At 40.3% G+C, this 27741-nt stretch overlaps 2 protein-coding genes across 5 annotated transcripts; both read left to right on the top strand.

Moving 5' to 3' along the window:
- The first annotated feature begins 3353 nt into the window (after window positions 1–3353).
- Window positions 3354–11852, top strand: LOC119905324 (four and a half LIM domains protein 2-like). The gene is made up of 5 exons (XM_038722227.1): window positions 3354–3922; window positions 4465–4639; window positions 5341–5510; window positions 8258–8444; window positions 11375–11852. Exons 1-5 carry the CDS (start codon window positions 3710–3712, stop codon window positions 11524–11526), a joined length of 897 nt encoding a protein of 298 aa, XP_038578155.1. The 5' UTR covers window positions 3354–3709; the 3' UTR covers window positions 11527–11852.
- Window positions 11853–12582: 730 nt separating this feature from the next.
- cunh7orf57 (chromosome unknown C7orf57 homolog) lies at window positions 12583–25745 on the top strand. 4 transcript variants are annotated; one of them, XM_038722202.1, is made up of 8 exons: window positions 12583–12719; window positions 13630–13677; window positions 13983–14156; window positions 15643–15730; window positions 16173–16302; window positions 17316–17380; window positions 17868–17968; window positions 22880–25745. In XM_038722202.1, exons 2-8 carry the CDS (start codon window positions 13635–13637, stop codon window positions 22936–22938), a joined length of 660 nt encoding a protein of 219 aa, XP_038578130.1. In that variant the 5' UTR covers window positions 12583–12719; window positions 13630–13634; the 3' UTR covers window positions 22939–25745. The 4 variants fall into 4 exon arrangements, with proteins under 4 accessions (XP_038578130.1, XP_038578139.1, XP_038578111.1 ...); XM_038722211.1 differs by having other exon boundaries at window positions 12591–12719; window positions 13612–13677; XM_038722183.1 differs by lacking the exon at window positions 12583–12719 and adding an exon at window positions 12767–13267 and having other exon boundaries at window positions 13612–13677.
- The last annotated feature ends 1996 nt before the right edge of the window (window positions 25746–27741 follow it).

Raw genomic sequence — 27741 nt, 5'->3', positions numbered from 1 at the left:
ACACTGAGCCTAAGTGCTCAAACAGAAACTAACATTCACACACTGGTGGAACAGCCGATTCAGGGTTCAGTATCTTGCCCAAAGACACTTCGACATGCAGCCAGAGAGCCACGATTGAACCGCCAACCTTCCGATTAACGGCCAACCTGCTCTACCTCCTGAGCCACAGCCGCCCCACAATGCAACCATCAGCAAACATCAGCAAACTTGCTGATGTTTAGCAGGTACAGGCTAATGTATAATGTCCACCACCTTTGTTTCTCACATTAGCATGCTAAGTTAGCATGCTAGCATTTGCTAATTAAACTTAAACTAAGACTGCAAACAAATGACATTCACAACACACTTGACAAGATGTGTTAGCGTTTAGCTCAAAGCACCACTGTGCCTATATGTACAACCTCACAGAGCTGCTAGCATGGCTCGAGATTCTGTAGTCTGCTCCAGGTTCCAGCGGTTTACCATATAAAGGAAACAAAAAATGCCCCAATTTCCTCTGAAGGCTTTGTAAGCCTATGCAGGGAATTTGGGCCCGAGCTGGAGAAGAGCAGATGGGTCATTTGTGCCCAAAGAACAGTGCTCTGCGCAACTCAGCCAGGTTCAGACCATTATCTGGAGGGAAAGATCTTTTCTATGACAATACCCAACCCATGTTTAGGTGAGATGTGTCCTAGTGGCACTTGACCACATGGCCACTTCAGTAAAGATTACCTTTAAGCCCAAGAAATGAAGGTATCTGTTTATCCAAAAGGACAATGGGATGTGATCCCAAACATCCAATGGAACCCAATCAGGTGCCTTGGAAATGGTATGAAGATACCCTGACAGATAAAAACAGTATATCCATATCAGAACAATCAGTTGAAGAGTGGTTGAAGAAGCTTGACAAGTCTGGCCTGTCAGGGAAATATAAGTGTTGGATCTACCAACATGGCCTGCTTCCAAGACTTATATGGCCCATCACTGTGTATCAAGTGCCATATGTAGAAGAAGTGGAGATGACTGGGAATACCCCCTGGTTTTTACATCTGTTGTGCTCTACATAAGATCTGGACAACTCCAACTCCCTTTTCCTTCAGTATAGTATTCTCCTTGTATACAGACTCTCAAGACCTACACATCAGGAAGCAGGTATAGAAACAAGATCAGGGCGGAAGTTGTCTGACAGCACTGCAATCAACCAGAGAAGGCAGACCCTCCATATAGGATGAAGTCTGATGCCTTGAGGAAGAAGGAAGAAGAGCTAAATCCACTGAGCTTGGAACTCAAGGTGCCTGGACAAGATAGGGTCTCCCTAAGAAAACCATCATGTGGACTGAACTATGGCCCCTGGAGCATTTTCATATTTCCTTTCTGCTCACAGCAATGTATGACACCCTTCCAACCCCGATCAACTTACCTAGGTAAGGTAGGGAGGATCCCCTCTGTAAGTTGTGTGGAGCTAAAGGAACCATGGGACACATCAAATCAGGGTGAAAACTGCTTTGATGCAGGGGAGATATAGGTTCCACTTTTTCTTTCATTCACTTGTAGTATTTCAGTCAGGTTTTACGATGTTGGCTTAATTTTTTGCTGATGCTCAGTAGATTCTTAAAATTAATCTAGTTTCAGTAAACTCAGCTGAAGCATTAGAGTGGTGTACATTGAAGATAAGGGTATAAGGCATAGAGAGGGGAGATAGGAGAATCAAAGTAAGGGGAAGCAAGGGCTGAGAGAGGTGTTTGAAGAGAAGTTTTTAGGCTCCACAGGGGTTTTAAAGAGGGATTTAGATGGTATGGAGGGTTTATAGAGGTGGGTGGGTTTAGATATGGGCATGAAGGGGTACAGGGGGCAGGTGGAGTATGGAGTGGTTTTTAGGGAGATTTTATAGTATAAAGAATTTCTTTGGCTTCAGAGAAGTGAAGGGGGCGGGAGGTTATGTAGGGACTATAGAGGGTACAGATGGGTAATATAGAGTACAGCAGATTTAGAAAAGGATACAGGGGGTTTATAGGAGAGTGTAAAGGAAAAGGGCTTTCTGAGGAATATAGAGGGTGCAGGGGATCTGTAGAAGAGAGTAGTTGGTTTAGATGGAGGTATGAATGGGTACGAGGCATTTATAGAGGAGTGTAGATGGTTTATAGAGGGGTGTTATAGAGGAATACAGAAAGAGTATAGAGCAGAATAGAGGTTACAAAGTGTTTAAAGCATAGTATAGAGGGTTTAGAGAAGGGTACAGAGGGTTTACAGAAGATTCAAGAGGGTGCAAGGGGGTTATAAAGGTCAGAGGGCACTGAGGCTTTAGAGATGGATTAAATGAGTTACTGGGGAAGTGTAAACAGTATAGAGGGTTTATAGAATAGTACAGATAAATACAGAGGGATTATAGAGTGGAATAGAGGGTAAATAGGGTTTAGAGCGGGGCACAGAGGAGGTATACAGTTTCATTGGTGGGTGACAAGTGTACAGAAGAGAGGAGAGTTTAAAATGTGCAGAAACATGTTTAGATGGTTTTGTCCAAACTTTTAATTCATTAGAAAAGGCATTTGCAAACTACATGCCAACAAATTAAACCTCTGGCTATCAACTAAGAGCATGTAACAATGATTGTCAACAGGCAAATGTGAGAGCTCTGACTGTTCTTTGATCAGTCTGCATCTGATGTCCATATAAAAGCAACCTTTGTATTTTGGCTAATAAAATTTATTCAATTACTTTAAAATACTTAAATTAACTAATTCTGAGAAAAGACAGAACACTGTTCCACTTTTTCTGGATACCATCCTTAAATCAACTTCCTGTTCATAGTAGGGCAGCTTTCATTCAACTGCATGACAAGATAATAATGTCAGCTGTCTTTTATGGTGGAATTGGGAGACATGTAGGCTCTAGTAATGTAATCAACTGTGTACTGAACTGCCCAGAAGAGCATGACTTCTTTCCTTTGTAGATTATTCAGTTGTCTAAACAATAATTTATTTTTTAGAGTCTGCATTTTATGCAGCAATCCTACGTCTTCCACACATCGTCCTCTGATATTTAAACCTGTAATGATGCTGTTTGCTGAAAAATAACCCACAAAATCCTCATCAATCTGAATAAAAGTTTGAAAACTCTGCAATAGATGACAATGCCAACTTTCTTTCATTTCTTCTTCTTGTTTGTTGTGTTTTGTTTGCCCTTTCTTCATTTATCTCAGCTGCTCCTTCATTTTTGAAAAATTCTCATAATTCTTCCTTTTTCTCCCTATTGCTTTTCCCTTCATCCATCGAAACTTTGATTGTTTTTGTCTTACTCAAAATTTCAGCTCTTTCTCCAGATGGATGGCGCCATTAATTTTCCTGGGGGAATTTGGAGGAATCTGGGCTAATTTAGACATCCTTAGATTTAAAGCTACACTCTTTTGGAGCAAATGAACCAGATTTAAAAGTCATGTCATGTCCATTAAAAAAGTGGAAGGTATTTACTCTACAGTGTTTGCCCATTCATTTGGAGGCTGTTTGTGACTTTCCTCTGTGTAATTAGTTGTATGAGGTACTCAATTACATTTGGAAGGAAGCTCAGAAGGGCTACATTCTGCACCTGGTATATGACCATAGGGCTTGATATAATTTATTGGACAATGTGATCTTGAGATTACAGTAATCCAATCCAAGTTTAGATGCGACAGATATTAAATTTTGGAAATGTTTTGGCTGCAATTACATCAGTTTTATAGCACTGTTTTTGAATGTCTTCATGTTTTATCTTACAGGACAGACGACTCAGAGAGGAGCCTTCAGTCAAAATGGCTGAGCGCTACGACTGTACAGAGTGTAAGGAGACCTTGTTTGGGACAAAGTACATCCTACAGGATGACAATCCGTACTGCATTAAGTGCTACGAGACACTTTTCTCCAACATCTGCGAAGTGTGCCAGTTACAGATTAGCTGCACCAGCAAGGTAAAATCTTGAACCTATATTCAGGCTTGCTTAAAACGCAATCTCAGGTTTAATTCATTTGTTCTTTTTCATTATTAAAAGAAACCATTAATTTCTGACAGAAAATTGTCACTGGGTATAACCTTACTTGTTGGCCATAAATAGCGGCGTTTCATCCACCACTTTGATCCAGACTGAAATACATAAACAACTATTTGATGGATTGCTTTACAATTTGGCTCAGACATTCATCTCTCCTTCAGGATGAAGTGTAATAACTTTGGTGATTCCCTGACTTTCAATCTAGTGCCATCATCAAGTCAAAATTTCACAGTTCTTTGGTTTATGGCCAAATATCTGCAAAACTAATGGCATTCCCATGAGCCTCAGCTGTACAGTTATCAGAATAATTAAGTGGGAATTTTTATTTGAAATGTATATTGATATTTTAATTCTGCCGTTGTTGAAACGTTTTGACCAGAACAGGCAAATGCAGCAACTTCCTCAGTCTTCCTCCGGTTTCTAACAAAAGCTACCATTGTCTTGTTTCATTGACTCTGCAGGATCTGTCCTACAATGACCGCCACTGGCACAGCGAGTGCTTCCTCTGCTGTAAGTGCAACCGATCTCTGGTGGAACGGCCTTTTGCCACCAAGGATGACATGGTAATGTGCATCGAGTGCTACAGCAACGAGTACTCTGCCAAGTGCCATTCATGCTTGAAGACCATCATGCCAGGTGAGGAGGACATTCTCACAGAGACAGTGTTCACCAGTTTAAGGTTATACAAGCAAAGATTGGGTCAGTAGCTAAAGGATGGATAAATCATTGCATTTGGAATGATACATCAGTTAGCTTTAGCGATTAGGTGATGCTAGTGACTGACTACTTTTATTTCTGTATTTTCTCTCTTGATTGCTATGCTCCTATTTCCATTATTTTCATAATTTTAATCAGGTTAGAAACACTAAGGTGATTTAAATAGCCCAAATATGTACACACTTATAAAATCAAAAAAACACACCAAAATCAAAGGTGTACAAGAAATGGCAATAGGCGTTTTGGTAGCCTACAAAACTTAATGTACAAAGTGTATTTTCTAGGTCTTAGATGAGACGTAATTTGCTTACAGTGCTCAAACAACATCAGCAAAGTGCTATTAGCTGTATATGTTGAGGTTAATTGGAATGCCAGTAGGATAGCGGGGACTACTGTACATGTAATTATTGAAGTAGACATAAAAACACAGATGATGTGGTCAATCGAGATGTCCCAAAAAGTGTGATAGCGTCATATCTTTAGTGAGTTAGAGATTGATTGCATGCTGATGTGCAGGTTAAAATGAAATCACGACATTTGCTGGCATGAAAACTCCTATCTCTGTCTTCATTCTCTTTCCCTCCCTCTCTCTTTCTCTCTCAACCCCCTCCACGCACCAGGCTCTAAAAAGATGGAGCATAAGGCCAACAGTTGGCATGAGAATTGTTTCACCTGCAACCGTTGCCAGCAGCCCATCGGCACCAGGAGCTTTGTGCAGAAGGACACCAACAACTACTGCCTGCCCTGCTATGAGAAGCAGTTTGCCCAGCAGTGCTTCCAATGCAAGAAGGTAAAGCAACACACTGTGATTCACTTGTATCAATGGTCATGAGAGGCTTTGATTGCATTTGTATTTTGTAGTCGTCTCCAGCAGCTATCAATGAGTAGTTTTGCCTTTGAAGTAGATTGGTAATCAGTCATTCTCTGGAAGTGCAAGTGATTTTGTTTGTGCTAAATGCTTGTGAGGTTGCAGCAAGGTCTCTAATGAGCAATTCCTCTATCCTTGAGAGGACAACAAGATCAGTATTCTGTTTGGGAGGCATTTAAGTTTTAATAAAAAATGTTTAACCTGTCCTGCCCAGCAGCCTGGTACAAAGTATGAGGAGCTGGACACCATGTTGTGCCAGATAGATTTTACTTCAACAAGAGAGTTAATATACTCCTTTGTCTGTTTTATAATTAAAATAAGTGGGGCACAAATAGACACATTTAAGTTAGAGGCATTTAAGTTAACCATGAACTATGATTGTTCCCTTAGACATCCAATGGGTAGCTTTATGAAACCCAAGGAGTATTTGAATGCATTTCATATTAAAGTTGAAATATTTCAGAGGTCTTGTACGCCATTTTAATGTTCCTGTAATGAAGCCAGGCTTGCTCTCATTAAACACATGGGATTTTGACTGGAATTTAAAATTAAGTTCTGTGCTCACCGGGACTGAGAGTTATTAGTGTAGTTATGAAAAGACATACAGTGAAGGAGATGTGTATGGTCTATAACAGCTATGGGCAGGAAACAGATGGTTAAGCCAGCAGGCATCTGAGGCATCGTTTTGTGCTAAAAGCTTATGAGAGACAGCAGTCATCTGACTCTGCCAGTAACAGCAGAAATGACAAATTAAGCAGTATATGGGTTTACATACATGCACAGGAGCTCTGCATCTTCAGAGACATCTGCGGGCAGTTTAACACCAGCAGTCCTTTTGTAATGTCAGATTTTCCAGGCAGAGAAGACCCAAACGCAGATCTAAGTAAAAGACAATTTATTCAAAGAGATTGAGCGGGGAAGTCAGGAGTTAGAGGAAGAGGCTCCCTTCCAGATCCAGGGTAGGGGGAAATCCGAGGTTGCTGCGGGCGGAACTGAGAGCTTTCTGGCTGGTGGTTGCTGAGGCTTGATGGAGGTCTTCTGAGACAGAGAGAGACAACAGGTTAGACCATCGCAAGGAAACAATAATTCAAAAGGCAAGACAGATTCTGAGGCTGGCTGGGGCTGACACAACATAGATGTGACTACTCAACAATCCAGCAAGGACTGGATGTTTGAGCCTCCTATTTAAGCCGTGGCTGATTACGGAACAGAGGTCAGGTGCGCTGATGAGGATGAGTCTCAGGTGTGAGCAGAGCCCGCAGCAGACACGCACCCAGCTCCCAGACTGGAAAGAGAGAGAGCCAAGCAGAGACATCATCCATCCATCCATCCATCCATCCATTGTCAACCGCTTATCCTGCGTACAGGGTCGCGGGGGGCTGGAGCCAATCCCAGCTGACATCGGGCGCAAGGCGGGGTACACCCTGGACAGGTCGCCAGTCCATCGCAGGGCCACACATAGACGAACAACCACTCACGCTCACACTCACACCTAAGGACAATTTAGGGTAAGCAATCAACCTTGCCTGCATGTTTTTGGACAGTGGGAGGAAGCCGGAGCACCCGGAGAGAACCCACGCAGACACGGGGAGAACATGCAAACTCCACACAGAAAGGCCGGGGCAACCGGGATTTGAACCCACAACCTTCTTGCTGTGAGGCAACAGTCCAAGCAGAGACAGACAAACAAAAACACAAACAGGCTCACAACATGCACTCCATACAACATTCACAACACTCACACCAAGCTCACAGCCGGGGCCTCGTGACATGCAAATAGCAAACCGAACTCTGCAACATCTACAAACTGGTACTAACTGGGCTGCTGGTTGCTATGGAGAAGAAGCCAGTCAGAGCTAAAAATGAAAACATTAAACACCTTGTGGTGACATACTTGTTGAATTCATCCAAAATTCAGTCAAAACCTGAATTAATTTATTCTAAATGATTGGTTATTGAATGCTTCTGGCTGAAATGCGCACTGTAGAGGTGTTCAGCAGGCTACATGTATGAACAAATCTTTATCAACGTGCTCAGCTGATGATACTGTATCACTATTGTCACTGACTGAACCAGTAGCTTTTAGCAGTTGAGCTCCTCACCAAGTGCTCTGTTGTCAGCTCAGTTGTGCTTCACAGTACTTCCTAAAAGCTTACTAAAAGGCTGATGAGTGACGTACTGACGTATATTTGAACGGTGATGTGACTGCTTAGCTTAGGTGAAAACAGTAAATGAACTACAGCAGTGACACCAAATCTTTGGACTGAACTGATGAATGATTAATTTAATCATGTGAATAGGCTATATGACTTCATGATGTTGATTTTGACCTGAAAAAACTTGCGTCAAGGTCCACTTTCTATCCTTTTACAGAACTTTCAACCTTATCTTGTGGTTTTCTTCAGTGGTTGGAGTTTGCTGGCGCCAAAGACGCTTGAACAAAGACAGATCTCCACTCTGTATACCAACAATTGAGCTATCTTCATGACAACTAAGCAAACTCCATCTGCTGATGAAGAACATGAAATGCTGTTGAAAGCTCTCGAAAAAGCTAATAAATGGGCCTTAATGACTAAACAACATATTGTATTTTTTTATTAAGTAAACTTTAATGTTTAACACCTGACACTTTTGACAATATAAATGACGTATGACGCCATATCCCTCAGCCCATCACCACTGGAGGAGTGATCTACCACGACCAGCCCTGGCATAAGGAGTGCTTCGTTTGCATCGCATGCAAGCAGCAGCTTGCGGGCCAACGGTTCACCTCTCGGGATGACTTCGCCTACTGCCTTAACTGCTTCTGCAACCTGTTTGCCAAGAAATGTGCTTACTGCACCACCCCAATTAGCGGTACAGTTTAACCTGCACTTCTAGGAGTTGGGAGTTGTGTTAAGTTTATTAGAACAGATCCTTTTATCAGCACAGAAATCAAGCTTTAAATTAAATCTGGGCAAATCAAACATATTAACATAAACTTGTTTTAAAAACCCACAATGTACATAAAAAACAGTAAATTGCTGAATTTAGCTTGCTGCTTGTGAAACCATTTTGTTACCAGCCTTTATACTGCAGTGATGTCAGGTTTGTTGATGTTTCAGCAAAGATATTTGTTTTTTTAAATCAGACAGGCATGTCCAGTGTAGCCTCTAAATTAACCCACCCACATCTCTGATTCATTCAGTGATTCAGTCTGATTTTCAGGCTAGGTTTATTCTCCATAAACCACTACATAATTCCAGTAAGCCAGTATGGCTGCTAATACTGTTTACAGGTTAACACAAAATCAATTAAAACACTAGGGAGAAATGAATCCCTTTAAAGGGCTGCTCCAGGGATTTTGTGTTGTACTTTCATAAGGTATAATTTGCAAGAGACATTTTTTAAAAATGTAATGGACATAATCAAAGTAGCAGAGGCCCAGATAATTGTTCAAGCCCCAAAACATTTCCCACAGTGCATTTCGGCAGTATATTTCACTTCCCCTGCTGGTGAAGGTTCATGTGTTCGCATTCCTACTTTGTAAACACAAGCTTTGTGTTATACATTTGTAGTCTCCAAGCTGAGAAATGTGACTTCACCAGGCTTATTTTCTTCCTCCAGAGCCACAGATGGACTGTTTTCACAGACTGAGTAACGTAAAAATAAAGTGAACTTAATGTGTAAGTTAAAGCTGCAAGCAGTGTTGGGCGGGCCCTCGCACGCAACGTCCTATGTCATGGCGAAGCGCAGAACTTCGGCACCACACCACCCCCATGCCATTAACTGCAAACTCACAAGTTTAACAACATGACTTCATCAATGTGTTATGGGCTTTCTGGGACAGTTCTGAAGTTGATATGTCAAACCTGCTCGGAGTAGTACATTACAGCGTAAAATGTGTCATTTCCTGTTGTCAGCAGGTGGCGTTATGACTTTGAGTGAATACTGGCATATGGATGTGTTCAGGGCGGGACTCGTACAATGTATTCCAAATTTGGTACAGATGTGAGCATGTAGACTGAAGTTACAATGGCGAATCATCGATTTAAGACGCCACGCCACGGGCACGGCATTCCACCAAAACTCCCCGTTCACACAACTTTTAATCGTCAATGGGTTTAGAGTGCACAGCACAAATCTTAAGTCGGTCAGACGTGATCCCTAGGAGGAGTTAGTTAAAATACAAAGTGTGTAAATCGCCAAAAATGACCATTAAATCCAAAATGGCCGACTTCCTGTTGGGTTTGGGCAATGGCTCCCAGAGGCTTTCTTGCTTTCTTACCACAGAAATTTCGTACATGTAGGTGAAACTTAGTACGGGTGCGTCAGAATTTGCTACGCGCTTCGGATGCTGCATGAAGGCGTTATACGTCACTTCCTGTGTCCCCTTTGTGGCGCTACATAGCACTTGGCGTTATGACTAGAAATAAATATTGGCATATAGATGTGTTCGGGGCGGGACAGTTATCAAGCACGTAAAGTTTTGTGCAGATGTGAGCATGTACACTGAAGTTACAACAACTTCCTGTGTCATGGCGAAGAGTTGATCTTTGACGCCACGCCACGGACACGTCCATCACTGAACTCAGAGATAGCACAACTTTCATCGTCAATGCCTTTAGAAGGTACAGCAGAAATTTGAAATCGATCTGACTAAATCCCTAGGAGGAGTTTGTTAAAGTACGAAGTGTGTAAATCATCCAAAAATGGCCGTAAAATTCAAAATGGCCGACTTCCTGTTGACTTTAGGCTATGGGTTCTTGAGGCTTTTTTGTGCGTCTTGATATGATACATGTCCCCAGAAAATTCATACATGTAGGTTGAACGTGAACGAGGGGCTAATCTTTTCCAATTTTCTAGGTGGCGCTAGCGAGTCATTTTGCCACGCCCATGCGCGAAACCCATAAAATACGAAATTTTTCACCAGTTCTGACATGTTTGCAAATTTTGGTGAGTTTTCGAGTACGTTTAGGCCCCGTCAATGGAGCCTACTTTGCAGAAAAAAAAAATATATATATATATATATATATATATATATATATATATATATATATATAATCTTAGCACATTCAATAGGGACCTCGCACGGTCGTGCTCGGGCTCTAAATATATAATCTTAGCAAATTCAATAGGGACCTCGCACCGTCGTGCTCGGGCCCTAAAAAAAAAAAAAATCTTAGCAAATTCAATAGGGACCTCGCACCGTCGTGCTCGGGCCCTAAAAATATATAATCTTAGCAAATTCAATAGGGACCTCGCACCGTCGTGCTTGGGCTGTAATAATCTTTACAAATTCAATAGGGACCTCGCACCGTCGTGCTCAGGCCCTAAATATATAATCTTTACAAATTCAATAGGGACCTCACACGGTTTGTGCTTGGGCCCTAAAAAAAAAAAAAAATCTTTACAGTTTCAATAGGGACCTCGCACAGTTCGTGCACGGGCCCTAACAAGGGAAATAACTGTTACACTGCTGCATACTTTTGGTCACAGATTTAACAGAAACAAAAACGCTAACAAAAATGTTATTGTGTTGTTAAAAATCTTAATTTGTCCAAAAATACTGAATAAAACAAGGTGAAAACACAGCACATATAGCAACATAATTTTGGGGAATATCTTACAAGGAGACATAGCACTAATGACACCTTTAACATGGACTGAACCTTTCTGCATCCTGTGCATCCAATCACCATCAGTTACAGCCTGTGTTATTACATTACAGAGATCATAAGACTGTTGAGCTCATTTTATTCCCTTTGCAGGTCACTCAAGGCTCCTCTTTGTTGCTTTTGTCTCAGGTCTCGGGGGCAGCAAGTACATCTCGTTTGAGCAGCGCCAGTGGCACAACGACTGCTTCAACTGCAAAAAGTGCCACGAGTCTCTGGTCGGTCGAGGTTTCCTGACGTGCAAAGATGACGTCCTCTGCCCCAACTGCGGCAAAGACTTCTGAGTGATCTTCAAGCTGGAAAATAGTCAAAGAGCACTAGCATTCTCCTAACCTGACCTTTGTTGCGCGTTTTGTATCATGTATTGGCTTCATAAACATTAACCTTTTCTCACTGCTGAGGTCTGCATGATGAAAGTCTGTGTGTGGCATCAAAATAACCTTTTTAATAGATATTTTAGAGCATAAGTAAAGTTGTTTTAATAGGTGGCACTGTGATGGCAATTGTTCTTAACAGAGTTAATATAATACTACTGATGCTGTTTATTCTAATTAGATAAATTATGTTTTAATGAAATCTGTCAAGCATAATAAAGATTTTTTGAATTTGATAAATGCTTATTGGCCATCAGTGATTCAATTTGTCTGGGAAACAAGCTGAGTCAGTTCAGTTCAGTCTTTGTCAAAGGAAAATGTGCATTTAAGCCATCATATTGTAGAACAAACGTAAATAGCATGAATAAACTACTCAAGTCTGTTGGTTAAAAATATAAGTATCACATTGGAATAACACTGTTAAAAGTACTATAATCAATGCAAAGGTAAACTGTGCCCCTTTCTAATAATTAAGTTGTAGCTAATGGCTTTATCATTAACTAATAGATTTCAGGTTGTGAAAAAGAAACATAAGCTGGTGTGTATGCGTTCTATTTGGTAATAATGCAGTTATAGATGTTGGTAATCAATAATAAATGCTAATGGATTTCCCACTTATTATCAAGCCATCAAGTCTGCAGGTATAAACGCTAATAAGTATTTAATAAAGGATTTTGATCATGAAGTGAAGATGTTAATAAATGGGTTTTGGTACAGATAATCTACAGCCCTTTCTAGAAATGAGTCTAATCAATCTGGCAACCCCAAGTTGTTGTTAATTATATCTTATGATTGATCTGTAAAGCATTTGTAAAGAAATGAATAAAGATCGTTATAGCACATTATATATTGGAACGAGCTCTCAGTCTGTCCTAATAATTAAAGAAGCGCTCTTCGCCTTTTGCTGTGGATAGTAAAAACCAGAGCTGACTTTCCTACAAAATGACGTCAGGCTTTGTCGGAATTTACCGGAAGTCGGTAGCAGGTGCCACAGGAAGTGTGTGCGGTGCAGCCGGGTACCTTGCCGAACAAGAGGAAGCTAACGGGTTTTAAATTGCAAAAAGCCGCTCAATAATTTCAACAAAAGCTAAATAACATACAAAGTAAGATACGCGTCTGATTTTCTGCGAGTAGTATCGTTAGCTGCTTACCTAAAAACTAGCTTTGTTGCAGCGCAAATAAGGTTGGCGCTGAAAAGCCACTGCGGTAACAAGCTAGGTGGCTAACTAAGTTAGCATGGCTTTGTTAGCTACATTGCTAAGTAAAACTATGCCGCTAGAAAAAGATGCTTGTAGCATGTCTATCAATATTGTGTGCTTTTATATATAGGCAGTACATTGTGTGTATGGTCAAACTAAATTTTTACACCCGATGGCATGAATGCATCCTCTGCAAATTGGGTTATATTTTCAAATGTCTCATAATTTTGCCGTATTTTATTGACGGTATCTGCAATTGTTAGCTAATGTTCCTTGTTCCACACATACGCAGACAAGAGTCCTTCTATATCTGTTAGTTATCTTAACAATAAATTAATTGCCGCTACTACGATGAAAGAGCGCAGACGGGCCGCCCTGTTTCATACGGAGAAACAAGGCCGGACTCCATCAGAAAAATTGCTAATTGCTGATGGCGCTTCTATCAATTAACGGTACACCACGTATTTAACATGATTTGCTAGATTTAATGAATGTTTTTGGTCTTTTGGTAAATTCGGCACACTACCCACTAAGCAATTAATTTTTTATAAAAATTTATAGAAATGCTTTTAGGCCACTGACCATTATGGTGGAAGATGTGTGAGGGGGGGGGGGGCAAGACATCTTTTAAAATGTACATTTTATGTTTTGGATGTGTTCAGATTTTACCAACAAGCTACTGCTAACTTAGGCCATGAGTTCATATTTTATGTTTGATTATTTCACAAATGGGTAGCCTTAAATTGATGGTATGTTTCACTTCGGCCTTAACAAACCCTTTCCCTTTGGTCATCAGATTGTGTTCTGTTTTCAGCTGAAATGAGTGCAGCTGTACCCAACCATCGAAGGACCAAGCCCGGTGGTAAGACTAAATTATACTTCAAGATGTATTTGCCTCCATTTCCAAACCAAAATCCAAAACATTCTCTGGCTCAATCACCTGTAATGCATTCAAATACTCAAAGCTAAACATAGTCAACATTTCTAACACTAAATGTAGACATTTTTAGCTTCATAGCTTGAAGTCACAACAAGAAGACAAGAAAGGATGACTTTAGATCATTGAATTTGGCTGAACATGTTTCCAGTTTGCCAATGAAGCATAACTTTGCGCATAATAGGAGCCACATAGCGAAGCAAGCAGATGTAATTCTGACATTATTGCAGGCATAAAGCCTGGGGTTGTGAATGCCGGCATGACTGGACCGACCTCCCAGATTCCCGGTCTGTCCCAGAGCGCAGACGAAAGTACTCCGGCGGAGAGGACCAGCGGACGGCGAGTTGGGATATTTGAGAGTGACTCGGACTACGTCAAGCTTGCAAAGGGGGGGGGGCACAAAGGTAAAGGTTTCTCTGAGCTTAAAATGTGTGTTATTATTTGTACTGATGCTGACCCTCAGATTTTTATGGCAGAATGCACTGAAATGCTTACACACTTAAAAGGATTGCTTGTGTGAAAGCGATGCTCTCAGTGGGTTATTGTAAATGATATTTTCGAACAGCCATAATTATTACTTGATATATTGGCCTGCAATTTGTAGTGACTTAAATTTTGGTAACAAATCTATCAATATCCAGTAGTTTCTTGCTGTACTGCAACAGAAGTGTTTTCGCACATTTAGATGAGAAAACATGCTCATTCCATCAGAGTGAAGTATAGTCCGTAGAAAAGTTATCACATTTGAGTATTAAAAACAAACATCCCAGCTGATTCGTTTGATGTTGGCACCACTTCTGGCTCAAGTCTTTCGAAGTGCAAATCCTGAACAAGCAGCCTATTGGTCCACATGAAAGAGAAAACCTGTTCCAAAAATGTTTGTCATACATTTTGGGAAAACATTACAGCTCTTTTTGTTTATTGAAACTGCAGTATGGCTCTTTTCAGTTACCAGGGGACACACGTTTGTTGTAGGTCTCTTGTACTGAAAAGTTCTAGGCTGAGTTCCACATGAATATTTTATGCAAAGTGGGATCACTTGACATGAAATGTCTGCAAATTTTAGCTATTATTGTTTTATGGGTTATAGCTCCAGTTGTTAGCTAAAATAGCTTGTCTTTCTTTCCACAAAGGTGCACAAGACTCAGTATATTTATTTGTTAAGTATTTTAACAATGGCAGAAATAAATTTCTTGTTTTGAGGTAAGGAGCAGTGGAGACAACACTAAACTCCAGTATAAATATTGGCATTTTAAGACCCTGTACACTAGTTGTTTAATATGGTTTGCTGTCTTTTACTAATGTTTTAGGTTTTTTGATAAGTTTGGCACACATTCTATCTACTAAGCACCAAATTGTCGAAGTGTCCTTGGGCAAGATACTGAACTCTGAATTGCAGACCCATGTGAATGTTAGTTTCTGTTTGAGCACTTAGGCTCAGTGTGTGAATGCAGATGTAGTGTAAAATCATGTAAAAGCGCTTTGAGTGGTTGAAAAAGACTAGAAAGGCAAATACAAATACGGAGCATTTACATTACATTTATATTTGGGGGGAAAATCTGCTGCTCAGCAATTGTTGCTGTGCATGCACAATTAAGTCTCCTGCACTGAAAAGGTCAATGTCGATTTCCATGTGAATGTTCCAGATAGGATTTGTTTTTCCTGTCAACAGTGTGGTAGTAATGCTGAAGAATAGTGGGCAGCATGGGAATTGTCACACATGCGGCCTAAAACACACATTTTATTTTGTAGTACATTAATTGTTAAGCCCCTGAGCTGAATAGACTACTGGTTAAACATCAATTTATGCTTTTAAAGGTGAGAGATGGTACAGTGCTTCATAAGTGCTGACAGTGTTTTGAACATTGTATCCCTCCCACCCCCCTGCAGGGCTGTTGAGTCATGATGGTGATGGTGATGACAAACCAAGGCAGGCCTACAATCCACCGAACTGGTTTGGAGATGATGAGAAAAAGAAGTAAGGACATTGTTTAGATACACAAATAAGAAGTCTAACTTGACGAGGATGCATCGCTACATGTTGAGATGCTGTCATTTTCTAATGTTTTCCAACACACATTTTTCAACCTGGAAAAATGTGTGTTGGAACCTGGAGCCTATTTTCCATACGTGGTTTCTAAAATCGATGTTGAGAAGTTTATGATTTGTTAAAAAACATGAAGCTTATTAAAGAAAAAAACTTTCTGTGGGTTTGACTTTGAAAGAAAGCATTGGTGAAGTACAAAATCTGATCCACCAACTGGATTTAAGATGAAACACAACATTTATAAATGCTCGTTGTTCCTCCTAAGAGCCAGACAAAGCACAAGCCAGGCGTACGGGCCACAGCCCGGATTCCCCAGTATGTGATAAGTGGCAGTTATTTCACATCGTATATCACCGTGGTTTTGTGCTTACAGCGGAAACAAAGCAGCGTCTCCTGACAGCCAGATGAAGGCAGGCATGCGAACTCTGGCTGCTCCATTTGGCACTGATAATGGTTCGACCTGGGAAAGAGAGACTGATAGATTTTCCCCTGATAAAGATAAGGTGAATGGAACAAAGTAGTCACCCCCAACATTGATATCGTGTCAATGTCTTCCATCCCTTATTTATTTATTTATTTATTTATTTACATTTTACCACCACCTTTCTTTTTTTTCTTTTTTCATCAGATTTTGCTCCATCGTGGCATTCGCAGTTTGGTTAAAATTCATTTGGATTTCATTTGCTGCCGGTGCTTTCTTTAGCTCTGTGTGATAACTCTGATTAATATAATGTTTCAAGTTAGTATGCAACCGCATACGCATTGAGAGGAGCTGATGAAACACTACATTTCATACAAGCTTCTTATTTTTCTTTATATCAAGGTAACAGAAAACCTGGTTTAATGCTCCATATTTCTTGGTAGTCCTATCAACACTAATATCTTGCAGAGAAACAGTATTATGAAGGAAATAGATGTTGCATACCATATTTGAAATCCAACCTCAGTTTAAGAATATTTACATGAGAAAAAGATTTGCAATAAAGCAACTATTTTTGCTATTTTAAAGACCTCAAGTGTCGTCTAAAAAGACCCTTTCTCAAAAAACGAGAACCTTGTTTTTTTAGGATATATTCCTCACACTATATCATTTGTCATATTTATAGGGGGAAAATTACCCAGTCAAAATGTAAAAGAGATTATGGTGTTACTGTCAGTTTAAAATCAGTTTTATTGGTAGGAGAATGTCTGATGTGAGAGTCTGACGTTTTTAAGGGAATTTAGTGCTTATTCATTTATATTGTTTGCTGTTTGGTTTGAGTCTGTTTTGTCATTTAGTCATTTTCTGTTGCATGGCTAACTTCATGTGAAGTTTTCTTCCATCATTTCATCTTTGCACTGTTTGCCTGTATGTTTGTCCATGAAGTGAGTCAATCAATGTGTATGCAGAAGTCAGAACTATCCACACTGATTTGTCTTCACTAGTTTAATAATGCGGCAGCTACATTCAGGTCACAGCTGGGCTACAAGGGCTACACAAATAACCGTGAGTCCGGCTCATTATTCCATCTCACAGATGTCTCCTGATGGTGTTGCCAGTCAGATGGAGGGTCTTGCCATGGCCAACAAATACAAGAGAACGTGAGTAAAGCCCATCAGTTCTATCTAAGAGATGTGCAACTAAAATAGTAAATATACTACTTTATAGAAATGTATCTTAATTTTTCTTTTTGGTGCTAAGATTCCTGAACTTTTCTTATTGTAATGTCAGCACTTGACCTTAGATTCTTCACAAAAGGGCTGCTACAACTAACTGTTGTCAATTAGTGGATTAATCTTTTGGCGCGTAAAAGATCAGAAAATAGTGAAAAATGTCCGCCACAACTTCTTTAAGTCCAACATGACGTCTTTTTCCAAAAAAAAACGAAATAAAAATATTTAATTTACGATAATTTAAGACCAAGAAAAATCAACAGATCCTCACATTTGAGAAGCTCGAACCATCAAATGTTGTTTTCTTCTTGAAAATATTTTGAACGACTAGGTGTAAGATGAATTAGGTGGAGAGTGTAAGAATGTGTATATATAATGTTTTTAATGATGTTGCTGTTTCCTGTCCCCTCTTCAGGGCTCATGATAAGAAGGCTCCGCCGGTCAGCATGTCCAAGCTGCTGAGTCACGGCTACGTTGAGGACAAGAAGAAGTCGCCTAATGACGACGATGCCTCAAGTATGATACGGGCTTCTTTTCAGATTACAAAATGAAATTAAAGCTGCAAGCAGCGTTGGGCGGGCCCTCACACTTGTAGCACATTCTGGAGATCTGCCGGTGGGGCTGTGAATTTGCTACGCGGTTCCGACGCCGCATGAAGGTGCTATATGTCACTTCCTGTGTCCCCTATGTGGAGCTACATAGCACTTGCCGCTATGAATATAAATCGGTATTGGTGTGTAGATGTCTGCGGGGTGGGAGAGTTATCAAGCACGTAAAGTTTGGTTCAGATGTGAGCATGTACTCTGAAGTTACAATAACTTCCTGTGTCACGGCGAAGAGTTGATCTTTGACGCCACGCCACAGACACGCCCATTGACGAAAACTCACAGATAGCACAACTTTTCATCGTCAGTGCCTTTAGAAGGCACAGCAGAAGTTTGAAGTCAATCCGAATAAATCCCTAGGAGGAGTTCGTTAAAGTACGGAGTGTGTAAATCATCCAAAATTTGACGTAAAATTCAAAATGGCCGACTTCCTGTTGATTTTAGGGCATCGCTCCAAGAGGCTTTTTGGTACGTCTGGACATGATACACGTACCACAGAAAATTCGTACATGTAGGTCAAACATGCTTCGTTAAAGGTCACTTCCTGTTGCCAGCAGGTGGCGCTATGACTGTGGGTGAATGTTAGCATGTACATGTGTTCAGGGCGGGACTCTCATCCTACATGTACAGTTTGGTGCAGATGTGAGCATGTACACTGAAGTTACAACAACTTCCTGTTTCATAGCGAATCATCGACGCCACGGACACGGCCATTGACGAAAACTCGCAAATAGCACAACTTTTCATCGTCAATGCCTTTAGAAGGCACAGCACAAATTTGAAGTCGGTCGGACTAAATCCCTAGGAGGAGTTCGTTAAAGTACGAAGTGTGTAAATCATCCAAAAATGGCCGTAAAATTCAAAATGGCCTACTTCCTGTTGACTTTAGGCTATGGGTTCTTGAGGCTTTTTTGTGCGTCTTGATATGATACATGTCCCCAGAAAATTTCGTACATGTAGGTTGAACGTGAACGAGGGGCAAATCTTTAAACGCCCATGTGCGAAACTTGTAGAATACGAAATTTTTCACCGGTTCTGACATGTTTGCAAATGTTGGTGAGTTTTCGAGTATGTTTAGGCCATGTCAGTTGAGCCTACTTTGCAGAAAAAAAAAATAATATATATATATATATATATATTTTCTTAGCAAATTCAATAGGGACCTCGCACGGTCGTGCTCGGGCCCTAACTAGATGGAGACTCTGAAGAACTTTTTGTTACCAGATATGGAAGCTTGAATGAAACAGGGCCCCGTTTCAGAAAGCAGGCTTAATGAACTCTGGGCTTTTCCCTGAGCTCTGAGTTGATTGAGCCTGAGGTGGGAAACTCTGAATTTTTGGTTCCAGAGCAGCTGATCAATATTACTTCAATCAACTCTTAGTACGTTGAGCCTGATGGAAGCGAAGCGTGTGCGTGGGGAAGACAGAGTAGGATACTCCTATAATTCACTGATTTACTAACACTTGCTGACACACCTAAAAGAGCATTCTCTTAGCCAGCACCATCCATGAGACCTCAAAACCAAGAATGCAAAGAACTATGGAGAGGCTGCTCCAAGATAACAGCCAGGCTTTATCACCCAGAACCATAAGCTCACAATCTGATTTATTGCCAAGTAGGTTTTAACTTTTTAACAAAGATTTTTGCTTTGGAACTAATAGAAAATAAAAGCAAATTAAAAGCAAGTACTACAACCACAACTGTACACTAACAATGTAATGTCTGTCCCTATCATACTACTTCTGTAGTGTATTTTTAATTTAGTGTTTCTGAGTTTTACAAGCAGAGAATGTTCTGTGTATCATGAGCCAGATGTTTCTTGATTTACTTTAAAATGTTAAACCATTTCTCAGATTGTAAAGACAAAATAGTTGTGGCCTTTCCTCTGTCATTGCTGCTGCAGTTGTCTGAGTAATTGGGACCAGAAGGCTTTGTGGGCGTGACTGGCCCAGCCAGCTGGGACCGCTAACCTCGCAGGCTCTTGTGGAGCTTCTCAACCCCAAAAACGTTGGGCACATATTTGATTCGCCATCAACTTTTGTAAAAACGGCCAACATTCAAGTTCTAAGTTGATTTCTCAACTCAAAACCTCTCAAAAGTGTATTTAGTGATGAAACGGCGTACAAAACTTCATTGCATGCTTCATTCATGCAGTCATGGCAGACAGTGGAAGCGATACTGCCCCCAGCACTTCCTGTAGTGCATTGCAATTAGAAATGAACAACCAGAAATTTTCTTAATAAGATTACCATCTCTCCCTTTAACTGCATCTTTGTAACGACACGTCGACAATGAAATTTCACGTCGACTCATTTTTATAGTCGACATCGTCGATCATGTCGAATAATTACTGCAGCCCTAATGGCAACAGATAAATAAAGGCAGAGCCTCCATTTGAATCGGGTGGAGCTATAAATATGAATGCGTGCCAACGTGGACCATGATTGGCTCTAAAAGGCAGGAGTTGAGGACAGATCAATACGTTAACATTATTACTATACAGCATTGCTCATTCATCATTTACCAGACTGGAATTTCCTTAATGAATGAATGTGCTACAGCCCATTACATTCAATTTTAAATAGAAAGCTGTATTAAATAAGCTATAACTTGATGGGACTAAATGCCAGTGGCAATCCGCAATAGTTATAGATCAAATATAAGACACAGTTTACTCATGGACCTATGATTGTAAAGTCACAGTCACACCCAGTAGGTTAGCCTATTAATTTATTTATTTTTTTCGGTGGAAAATGTGTCTATGGGTTCAAACTGACTGTGAAGTTTTAGACGTCTATTTTACATTAATAAAATCTTGCTCTTTCGTGTTTTATTTATGCTGTCAAAACAGTCATCCTCAGTCAGAAATAGCCTAGTCACATTATCTCCAGTAGGCCTATGATAACTACAATAGGAATGTTCCAGTCAGTGTGACTACAATATGAAAGATTACTCAAACAAAGGTTGAGGTCAAGAGCAACTGGACTTGGTTGATGATGTCCAGTTGCCCTTGACCTCAACCTTCGTTGGATAACTATGACATGGATGACTGAAAACCTTCACAGACATGAAAGATTACTCTTCATTGATCAGTTTTAGTTTAAACAGTTACTATACTTGGCAAGTAGGCAACTGCCTGGAACCGTCTCTAATTACTGAATTTCAAATTATAATCCCTCACACTAAACATCAAATTAAAAGTAATCACATTACTGTAAATCTAAGAGTTGGTGCGAGGGAGGAAGCAACTCCAACGTGACGAAGCGTTTCCTTCAACACGGCGTGAATCTGAAGAATCGCTTCAACGTGTCGTGCTCTCCTAGATCCAGCTAACGCTAACAGCAGCAACGTCTCATGTACAAAACACAGGTGAGCTGACGTTACCGTTTTATACTGAAGGGAATCCAACGATGGCTACAGATGAGACGAGTCCCAGAGATGCCCCTCTAGGACAGAGACTCCTTTCACTTTAGAGACATGAAGGGAGCGAGGAGGAAGACAGTTAGCTGTCCACTTGGCTGCAGGAACGTCCTGGCTCGGCTTAACACCCCGTGTTAAAAAAGTCAGCCATCAGCCACACTGTCGAGCTCAACTGCCCGCCCGGGACTTCTGGGAACTATCTGCGGTCTGTAAGCTATATTACTGCAGTAATATAGCTTACAGTAAGTGCAATTGTCCAGAATCCCAGTGTTACACCTAAAGACGGACATAGATTTTATTCTGTGCTAAATCCACAATGTGCGGAGATGACTATACATCCATACGTCCATACATCAATGACAGAGTAATCATAAAGTAGTCATGTTCAAGATCATGTTTGGGTAAAAAAACTAATAGCCTATCTCACCGGGATTTTGAAGTTTTTTAAGATGTAAATGCATTCAGATATGTGCTTTGATATCGACAGCATGAATGAGGGAATGAAACAGTGTCAGACAGCCGCCTCAGGCTCTGCAGGAGGGGAGGAGTCCGAGAGAAACTGATGGTTTTCCATCTTATCCTGTGAACCTAACCTCCGCAGGAAGAGCATCAGTATGAGTTGCCGGAGTTACTGATCTAGGTTTATCTGATCTCGCTCTCTTAAGTTTCCCCTCATCTCAGGCTTAACATTTTCACTAATCCCGCTTTGTGAAACTTGGCCAAAATAAGAACAAACCAGATTGCCTAATAAAACACTAAATAAAGTACCCCATACAGGAAAGTTAGAATCCTAAACCTAACAACACATAAAACAGGAGAAAGGGGAATGTAACAAAAATGGCAGCTCTCTACAGGGCTTCCTGGCATTGAGTTAAATGTTGTTTAGATTAAATTAAGGTAACAGTAACTGAATTCTAACAGCAAAGTTGCTACCTTTCTGACCATAACTAGACAACATCATGTTGTGGACTAAGTCCTGACTCAAAATACACACTGGGTGGAAAAAGTGGCCAGAGACCTGTATAAAAGCTTAAAGCAAGCTAACATACAACTAATGCTAATTGTTGTAGCCACAAAGAAAGGGCTTGTTGCAGGTCAGATGTCCGTAAAAAATTATCAAGGCTGCAACTATTTAATTGTGGATTATTTTCGATTAATGGTAGTCCTATAATATGTCATAATTGTAGATAATAATACTAGCCCTACGTTATGTCTTCAAATTAAATCAGTTAGTCCAAAAACCCAATATATATTAGAGAATGTCATGACAAATGAAAAGCCAGACACAGAAAAGGTTAATTGATGATCAGGATGTGGATTATTTACAGAAGTGGTGAGAGTTTCAGGGGACATTCTGGGCTTTTTGTTTGCTTCCGATGTTGATATTTGCTTTGTTTTACAGGCGTGACCTCGGAACAGACGAGCACCATCGCAACGGAGGACGTGGACGACCTTGAGTAGTGCGTGTAGCTTCTCTTCTCAAGGGAAAACGGGGATTGTCCTAACACTGGTTCATGGTATCACGAATCCACGAACACACCACTCCGCCCTTCTCGGATTCACTCGCATTTATTGTACACCCACTGACTGTTCGGTTTTGTACCCATGTTTATGCAAAGGTACTGTCCTCTCTTATTTATTTGCTTTGATTTGTAAGAAGAGTTGAGACAGATTTTGTTGAGTAGATGTATTGTTGCTCGCTGTGTTTTTTTTATTTCTGTACATCTCGATTTGAAAGACAAGTTGTGCGCAGGGCAGGAAACTGAACATTTTGGGTTAGCAGAAGCTGTTTGAGTGAAACTATTTCACCAGCCAGTTTGATTTTAAACCCAGAATGATGCCTGAAAGTGGAGACAGTCCTACCAGCTGAGGCTTAAATTCATCTGCTGGTGTTAGTTTCCTTCCCTGGTTGTATGAAGATCGAGTTAGTGAACTTTAAGTGTTAGTGCTAATGAATTGTTGTTCCAGTGATGTGAAATATTATTTGTTTTGATCAAGGACTCCTGCTTTCTGTTAGAGGCTTGTGTGTTTTCGGCTGCAGGGGTGCATCCGATCATTCATTGAGACCGCATCCCTGCAGCTGAGGCTGCATGCCAGAGTTCATACTGATGGCCACAGCCACAAAATGGGCCACAAATGATTTTTAGGTTGCTGCTCTGCAAAAGGTTGCTCTTCCCCCATATCCCAACCCACACTTCTGTTGTTTTTTTTTTTAGTTCCTAAAATCGAGAAACATGCATAATTTGACTGTGCAAGCTGCAACTTTATGACTTTCAGTCGAATGAGAAAAAATTCTCAAACTAACTGGTCAATTAACTCCAGAAGATTTTGAATACTAATTAGATCAGGGTCATCAGGATATCAGTAACAGTGCCAGTGTTTCATGCCGGTCCAAATATGTCAGAAGCTTGCCAATGATGGAATTAGATTTGATCTAATCTGCATGTTTAAGCCCTTCAGTGTTATTGCATTCACATTCAGCCTAATAACCCCAAACTCATCAACAGGTAAAGCTGGGAAATTTAGGGGACAATTGCCACCTTCAGCAGACTGACAAGCTGAAAATCAAGTCTGGTGTAATTCCATGTGATTTGTAAAGGTAGACGAGTTTGAAAAAGTGAGTTCTGAATATGCCCACCTGCTCATGCAGTGTTTTGACTTTGTTGAGATCAGTAGGAGAACTTACTGCGCACTGCTTGGTCACACCAAACCCTTCATCTCATGTGGTGTGTTTATCTGTCTGATGGGACTTGGGATTCTGTTCAGATGCGAGAAATGGTTACCGCAGCAACATTTTTGCATATGAGATGCATGGTCAGACCATACTAACTTCAATATTGACAGATTTCAGTCTGGTGGTACCCCTCTTTCTACCTCTTTTTAACAAAGACCAGACCTGCAGGTCTTTAAACATTGAATTCACTTTCCTAAAACACTAAAAGGCCTTAGATGGAATTTAAAAAAAAGAAAAAAAGTAAAAATTGAATTCACAAGAGTCTTGAATATTTTCTCTTGCACTCTGTTGGCAGTAATATTAGTGGAAACGCGGTCTGCTGTTTCCACATACAAAAACAGCAGCTAGGACGCTCATGTTAATCCATCTATTTTTCTGCTGTGTATCCGAGTCAAGGTTGCTTTAAATACATTGATTTATATCATGAGAAATTATTGTTGCTGATTAAATGGGATCTAAAGATTTCTAGGCCCTATCATTCCTACTGGTTTCCAGACGCTGGATCCAGTTTTATTGTGAAACAGTTATTAAATTGCAGTTCATGTGGTGTTAATAATGTTTTAAAGTAAGCTGTTGAAAGCTGTTGAAAGCTGCAGAAACCGTGTCAACAGAGACAAAACACTTTCCCACTAAAAAATGGATTCTGGTCAATGTGAAAATGTGGCTTTTCTTGCATTATATTAAGTGCAGGTGTTTTTAATTTGAACATCATTACTAAGAACCTGGACCTGAATGAGACTGACTGATATGAAATGTTCATCCGTGGAGGAGACAGGAAGCAGCTACACTGACTGGTCAGTTTAGAAGCCAGACCACAGCAGACAGTTGAAATGCCTCATCTCTTCCTCCTCTGCTTGCTCGTGTGGTTGCAGAATTGGCTTGCCTGTGAGGATATCTCAAAGAAAGTAATAGATTTCTTTGACATCTGATGGACAGTTCAGCCCTGAGTCATTTAACAGTTATAGTATTTTAGCTGCGACTGTGAACCTGAAAGTGACAGCAAAATCCTAATCCTAGATTTGTCAGGTGAAGTAAATGCTCTTAAAATGAAAAGAATAGGGATGATTTATTTGGGTGTAACAGCCAGATTAAAGCTCCGAGTTTGTCCAAGTAAATCCAATACATTCATCACCTACGTCTCAAAATGATGCTGCAGTACCAGACTCCCATTTGAAAAGAATTTACTTACAAACATTTACAAGAGATGTGTCACATTCAACACAACTGTCTGGTCACATTCTTCCCAACACTAAATATTTAAGCAAGGATACATAACTTATCTGTATGTGGTATTTAAAAAGTGTCATGTGTTACAAACTAGATGCTTTCCTGTGTTTGAAGACACTGGATTTTCTTCTCCAGTACATGGAATGGCGAATGTATCATGATTTGATATTGTTTGCTTTGAAGAACTGGTTTATTTTTAAGAGCTGTTAAAATATTCAGGTACAGTATTTCCAGTTAAAAATAGTGTCCCCCTCATCTTGATGACTGCACACAGACTCGATTATCATTAAATGGGCATGTGCATGAACTTGTGTACTGTTTTTTTTCCTGAAACCAAACTAACAAACAACTAGTTTGAAATGACTTGCATCACTCTAAATCAGCTTATATCTGGTACTCTTAACATCTTTCAAAGTAATGGGAGTTTTCTAACAAGTGTACTTGCATGAATTAATCTTCAATCAGATCAAATTAATTGTAACAGTAATATTCAAAGCACGTTCGCTCCTTTGCTGCTCTAAAGTTGGAGGCTCTAACAATGTAATGTGATTAGAGCCTCCAAGACTTTTAAAAATAAGCAGATAGTGGAGAGAAAGTACATTTACTCAAGTTCTGTTCTTGTGTTTACAGTAGTTTTGAGGTGCTTGTTGAGTGTCTTCATGTTATGCTACTTTGTTTCTACTCCACTATAAATCAGAGAGCAGTACTGTACGTACTTCACAACAAATATTTGATAACTTTAGATACTTTGTTGTTTCAGGTTATTAATACAAAATATAAATAACAAATAAATGATGATAAATTATTATACGTTTAGATAAGATAAGCCCCGATTGATCCTAGGGGAAATTCACAAGCTACTCATTAAAATGTGCTTCACCTCTAGCCTTTAACCTTTTTTTTTTTAGGGCCCGAGCACGACCGTGCGAGGTCCCTATTGAATTTGCTAAGATTATATATTTTTAGAGCCCGAGCACGACCGTGCGAGGTTTTTTTTTTTTGCAAAGTAGGCTCAACTGACATGGCCTAAACATACTCGAAAACTCACCAAAATTTGCAAACATGTCAGAACCGGTGAAAAATTTCGTATTCTACAAGTTTCGCACATGGGCGTGGCAAAATGACTCGCTAGCGCCACTTAGAAAATTGGAAAAGATTAGCCCCTCGTTCACGTTCAACCTACATGTACGAAATTTTCTGGGGACATGTATCATATCAAGACGCACAAAAAAGCCTCAAGAACCCATAGCCTAAAGTCAACAGGAAGTCGGCCATTTTGAATTTTACGGCCATTTTTGGATGATTTACACACTTCGTACTTTAACGAACTCCTCCTAGGGATTTAGTCGGATCGACGTCAAATTTCTGCTGTGCCTTCTAAAGGCATTGACGATGAAAAGTTGTGCTATTTGCGCGTTTTCGTCAATGGGCGTGTCCGTGGCATCGATGATTCGCTATGAAACAGGAAGTTGTAACTTCAGTGTACATGCTCACATCTGAACCAAACTTTACGTGCTTGATAACTCAAGGGGTCATCTTCTCTGCTATTGGTGGACCAGTCAGACAGGAGAGCTCCTACTCTGCCTGCAGACATCAACGATCTTGCCCCTCACACAGTCAGATGGCTTCCTTCAGTGCGCTGAGGTGTTTAACAACTCTGAAGACAATACTACCAGCAATGTATTCCTTCTCTTTTCACGTAGACGCTCCGACAGACAGTGCTTTCAGTTTGCTGCATGCATGGACACAGAACTGCGGTATAGGGAGAAGCACACGGTCAGCTGGCTGCAGCTAAATCTGGAGTGCACTCGTATTCAATTCTGTATGGTAAATTCAGTTTTAACGGAGCAGAGCGAGCTGACAGGCAGAGTTAGAGACTTTTTCTATCCGTTTCTCTCTTTACAAAGACGCATGTTGCAGTCAGTCTTCTCTGAAGAGGGCAATGAAGTCTGAGTAGTACCCGATGCGAGCACCACATACAACACAATTTATCAAATTACACAACGGATATACAGTATGAAAATAAGATTGATTGGATTATACTCACAGGAAGTATAAAACCTGTTACATGCGTCTATTAAAAGTAAAGTAACACAAAAATGTCAGGGAAATTACTTTACTTAGATTTAAGTACTGCAGTCATGATTTGAAATACCTTCCTACCTTTCTGATAGGAAGCCTTCTTGAGGTGGTATAAAACATTTCTTCTTATATTCTGATTTGAGTTGTGGACAACTATGACCACATGAATTAAAAAAATTAAACATTTCACTGCCCAAGTCAGCTATAACACAAGTCTTGTT

This window comes from Micropterus salmoides, unplaced genomic scaffold (genome assembly GCF_014851395.1).
Source record: "Micropterus salmoides isolate LMB-PRFRI ecotype aquatic unplaced genomic scaffold, ASM1485139v1 Ms_hic_scaffold_1, whole genome shotgun sequence".
Classification (NCBI taxonomy): Eukaryota; Metazoa; Chordata; class Actinopteri; order Centrarchiformes; family Centrarchidae; genus Micropterus; species Micropterus salmoides.
This window is presented reverse-complemented; position numbering and strand designations above follow the sequence as displayed.

What these genes read in the sequence shown, in the direction of transcription:
- LOC119905324 (XM_038722227.1), top strand. Translation starts at nt 3,710, where the DNA reads ATGTCTTCATGTTTTATCTTACAGGACAGACGACTCAGAGAGGAGCCT. An exon ending in CTTGAAGACCATCATGCCAG is followed by an intron (nt 4,640 to 5,340) that starts GTGAGGAGGACA and finishes TCCACGCACCAG; the next exon opens with GCTCTAAAAAGATGGAGCAT. An exon ending in AGTGCTTCCAATGCAAGAAG is followed by an intron (nt 5,511 to 8,257) that starts GTAAAGCAACAC and finishes CATATCCCTCAG; the next exon opens with CCCATCACCACTGGAGGAGT.
- cunh7orf57 (XM_038722183.1), top strand. Translation starts at nt 13,246, where the DNA reads ATGGCGCTTCTATCAATTAACG. An exon ending in GCCAACAAATACAAGAGAAC is followed by an intron (nt 17,381 to 17,867) that starts GTGAGTAAAGCC and finishes TCCCCTCTTCAG; the next exon opens with GGCTCATGATAAGAAGGCTC. An exon ending in TAATGACGACGATGCCTCAA is followed by an intron (nt 17,969 to 22,879) that starts GTATGATACGGG and finishes TTTGTTTTACAG; the next exon opens with GCGTGACCTCGGAACAGACG.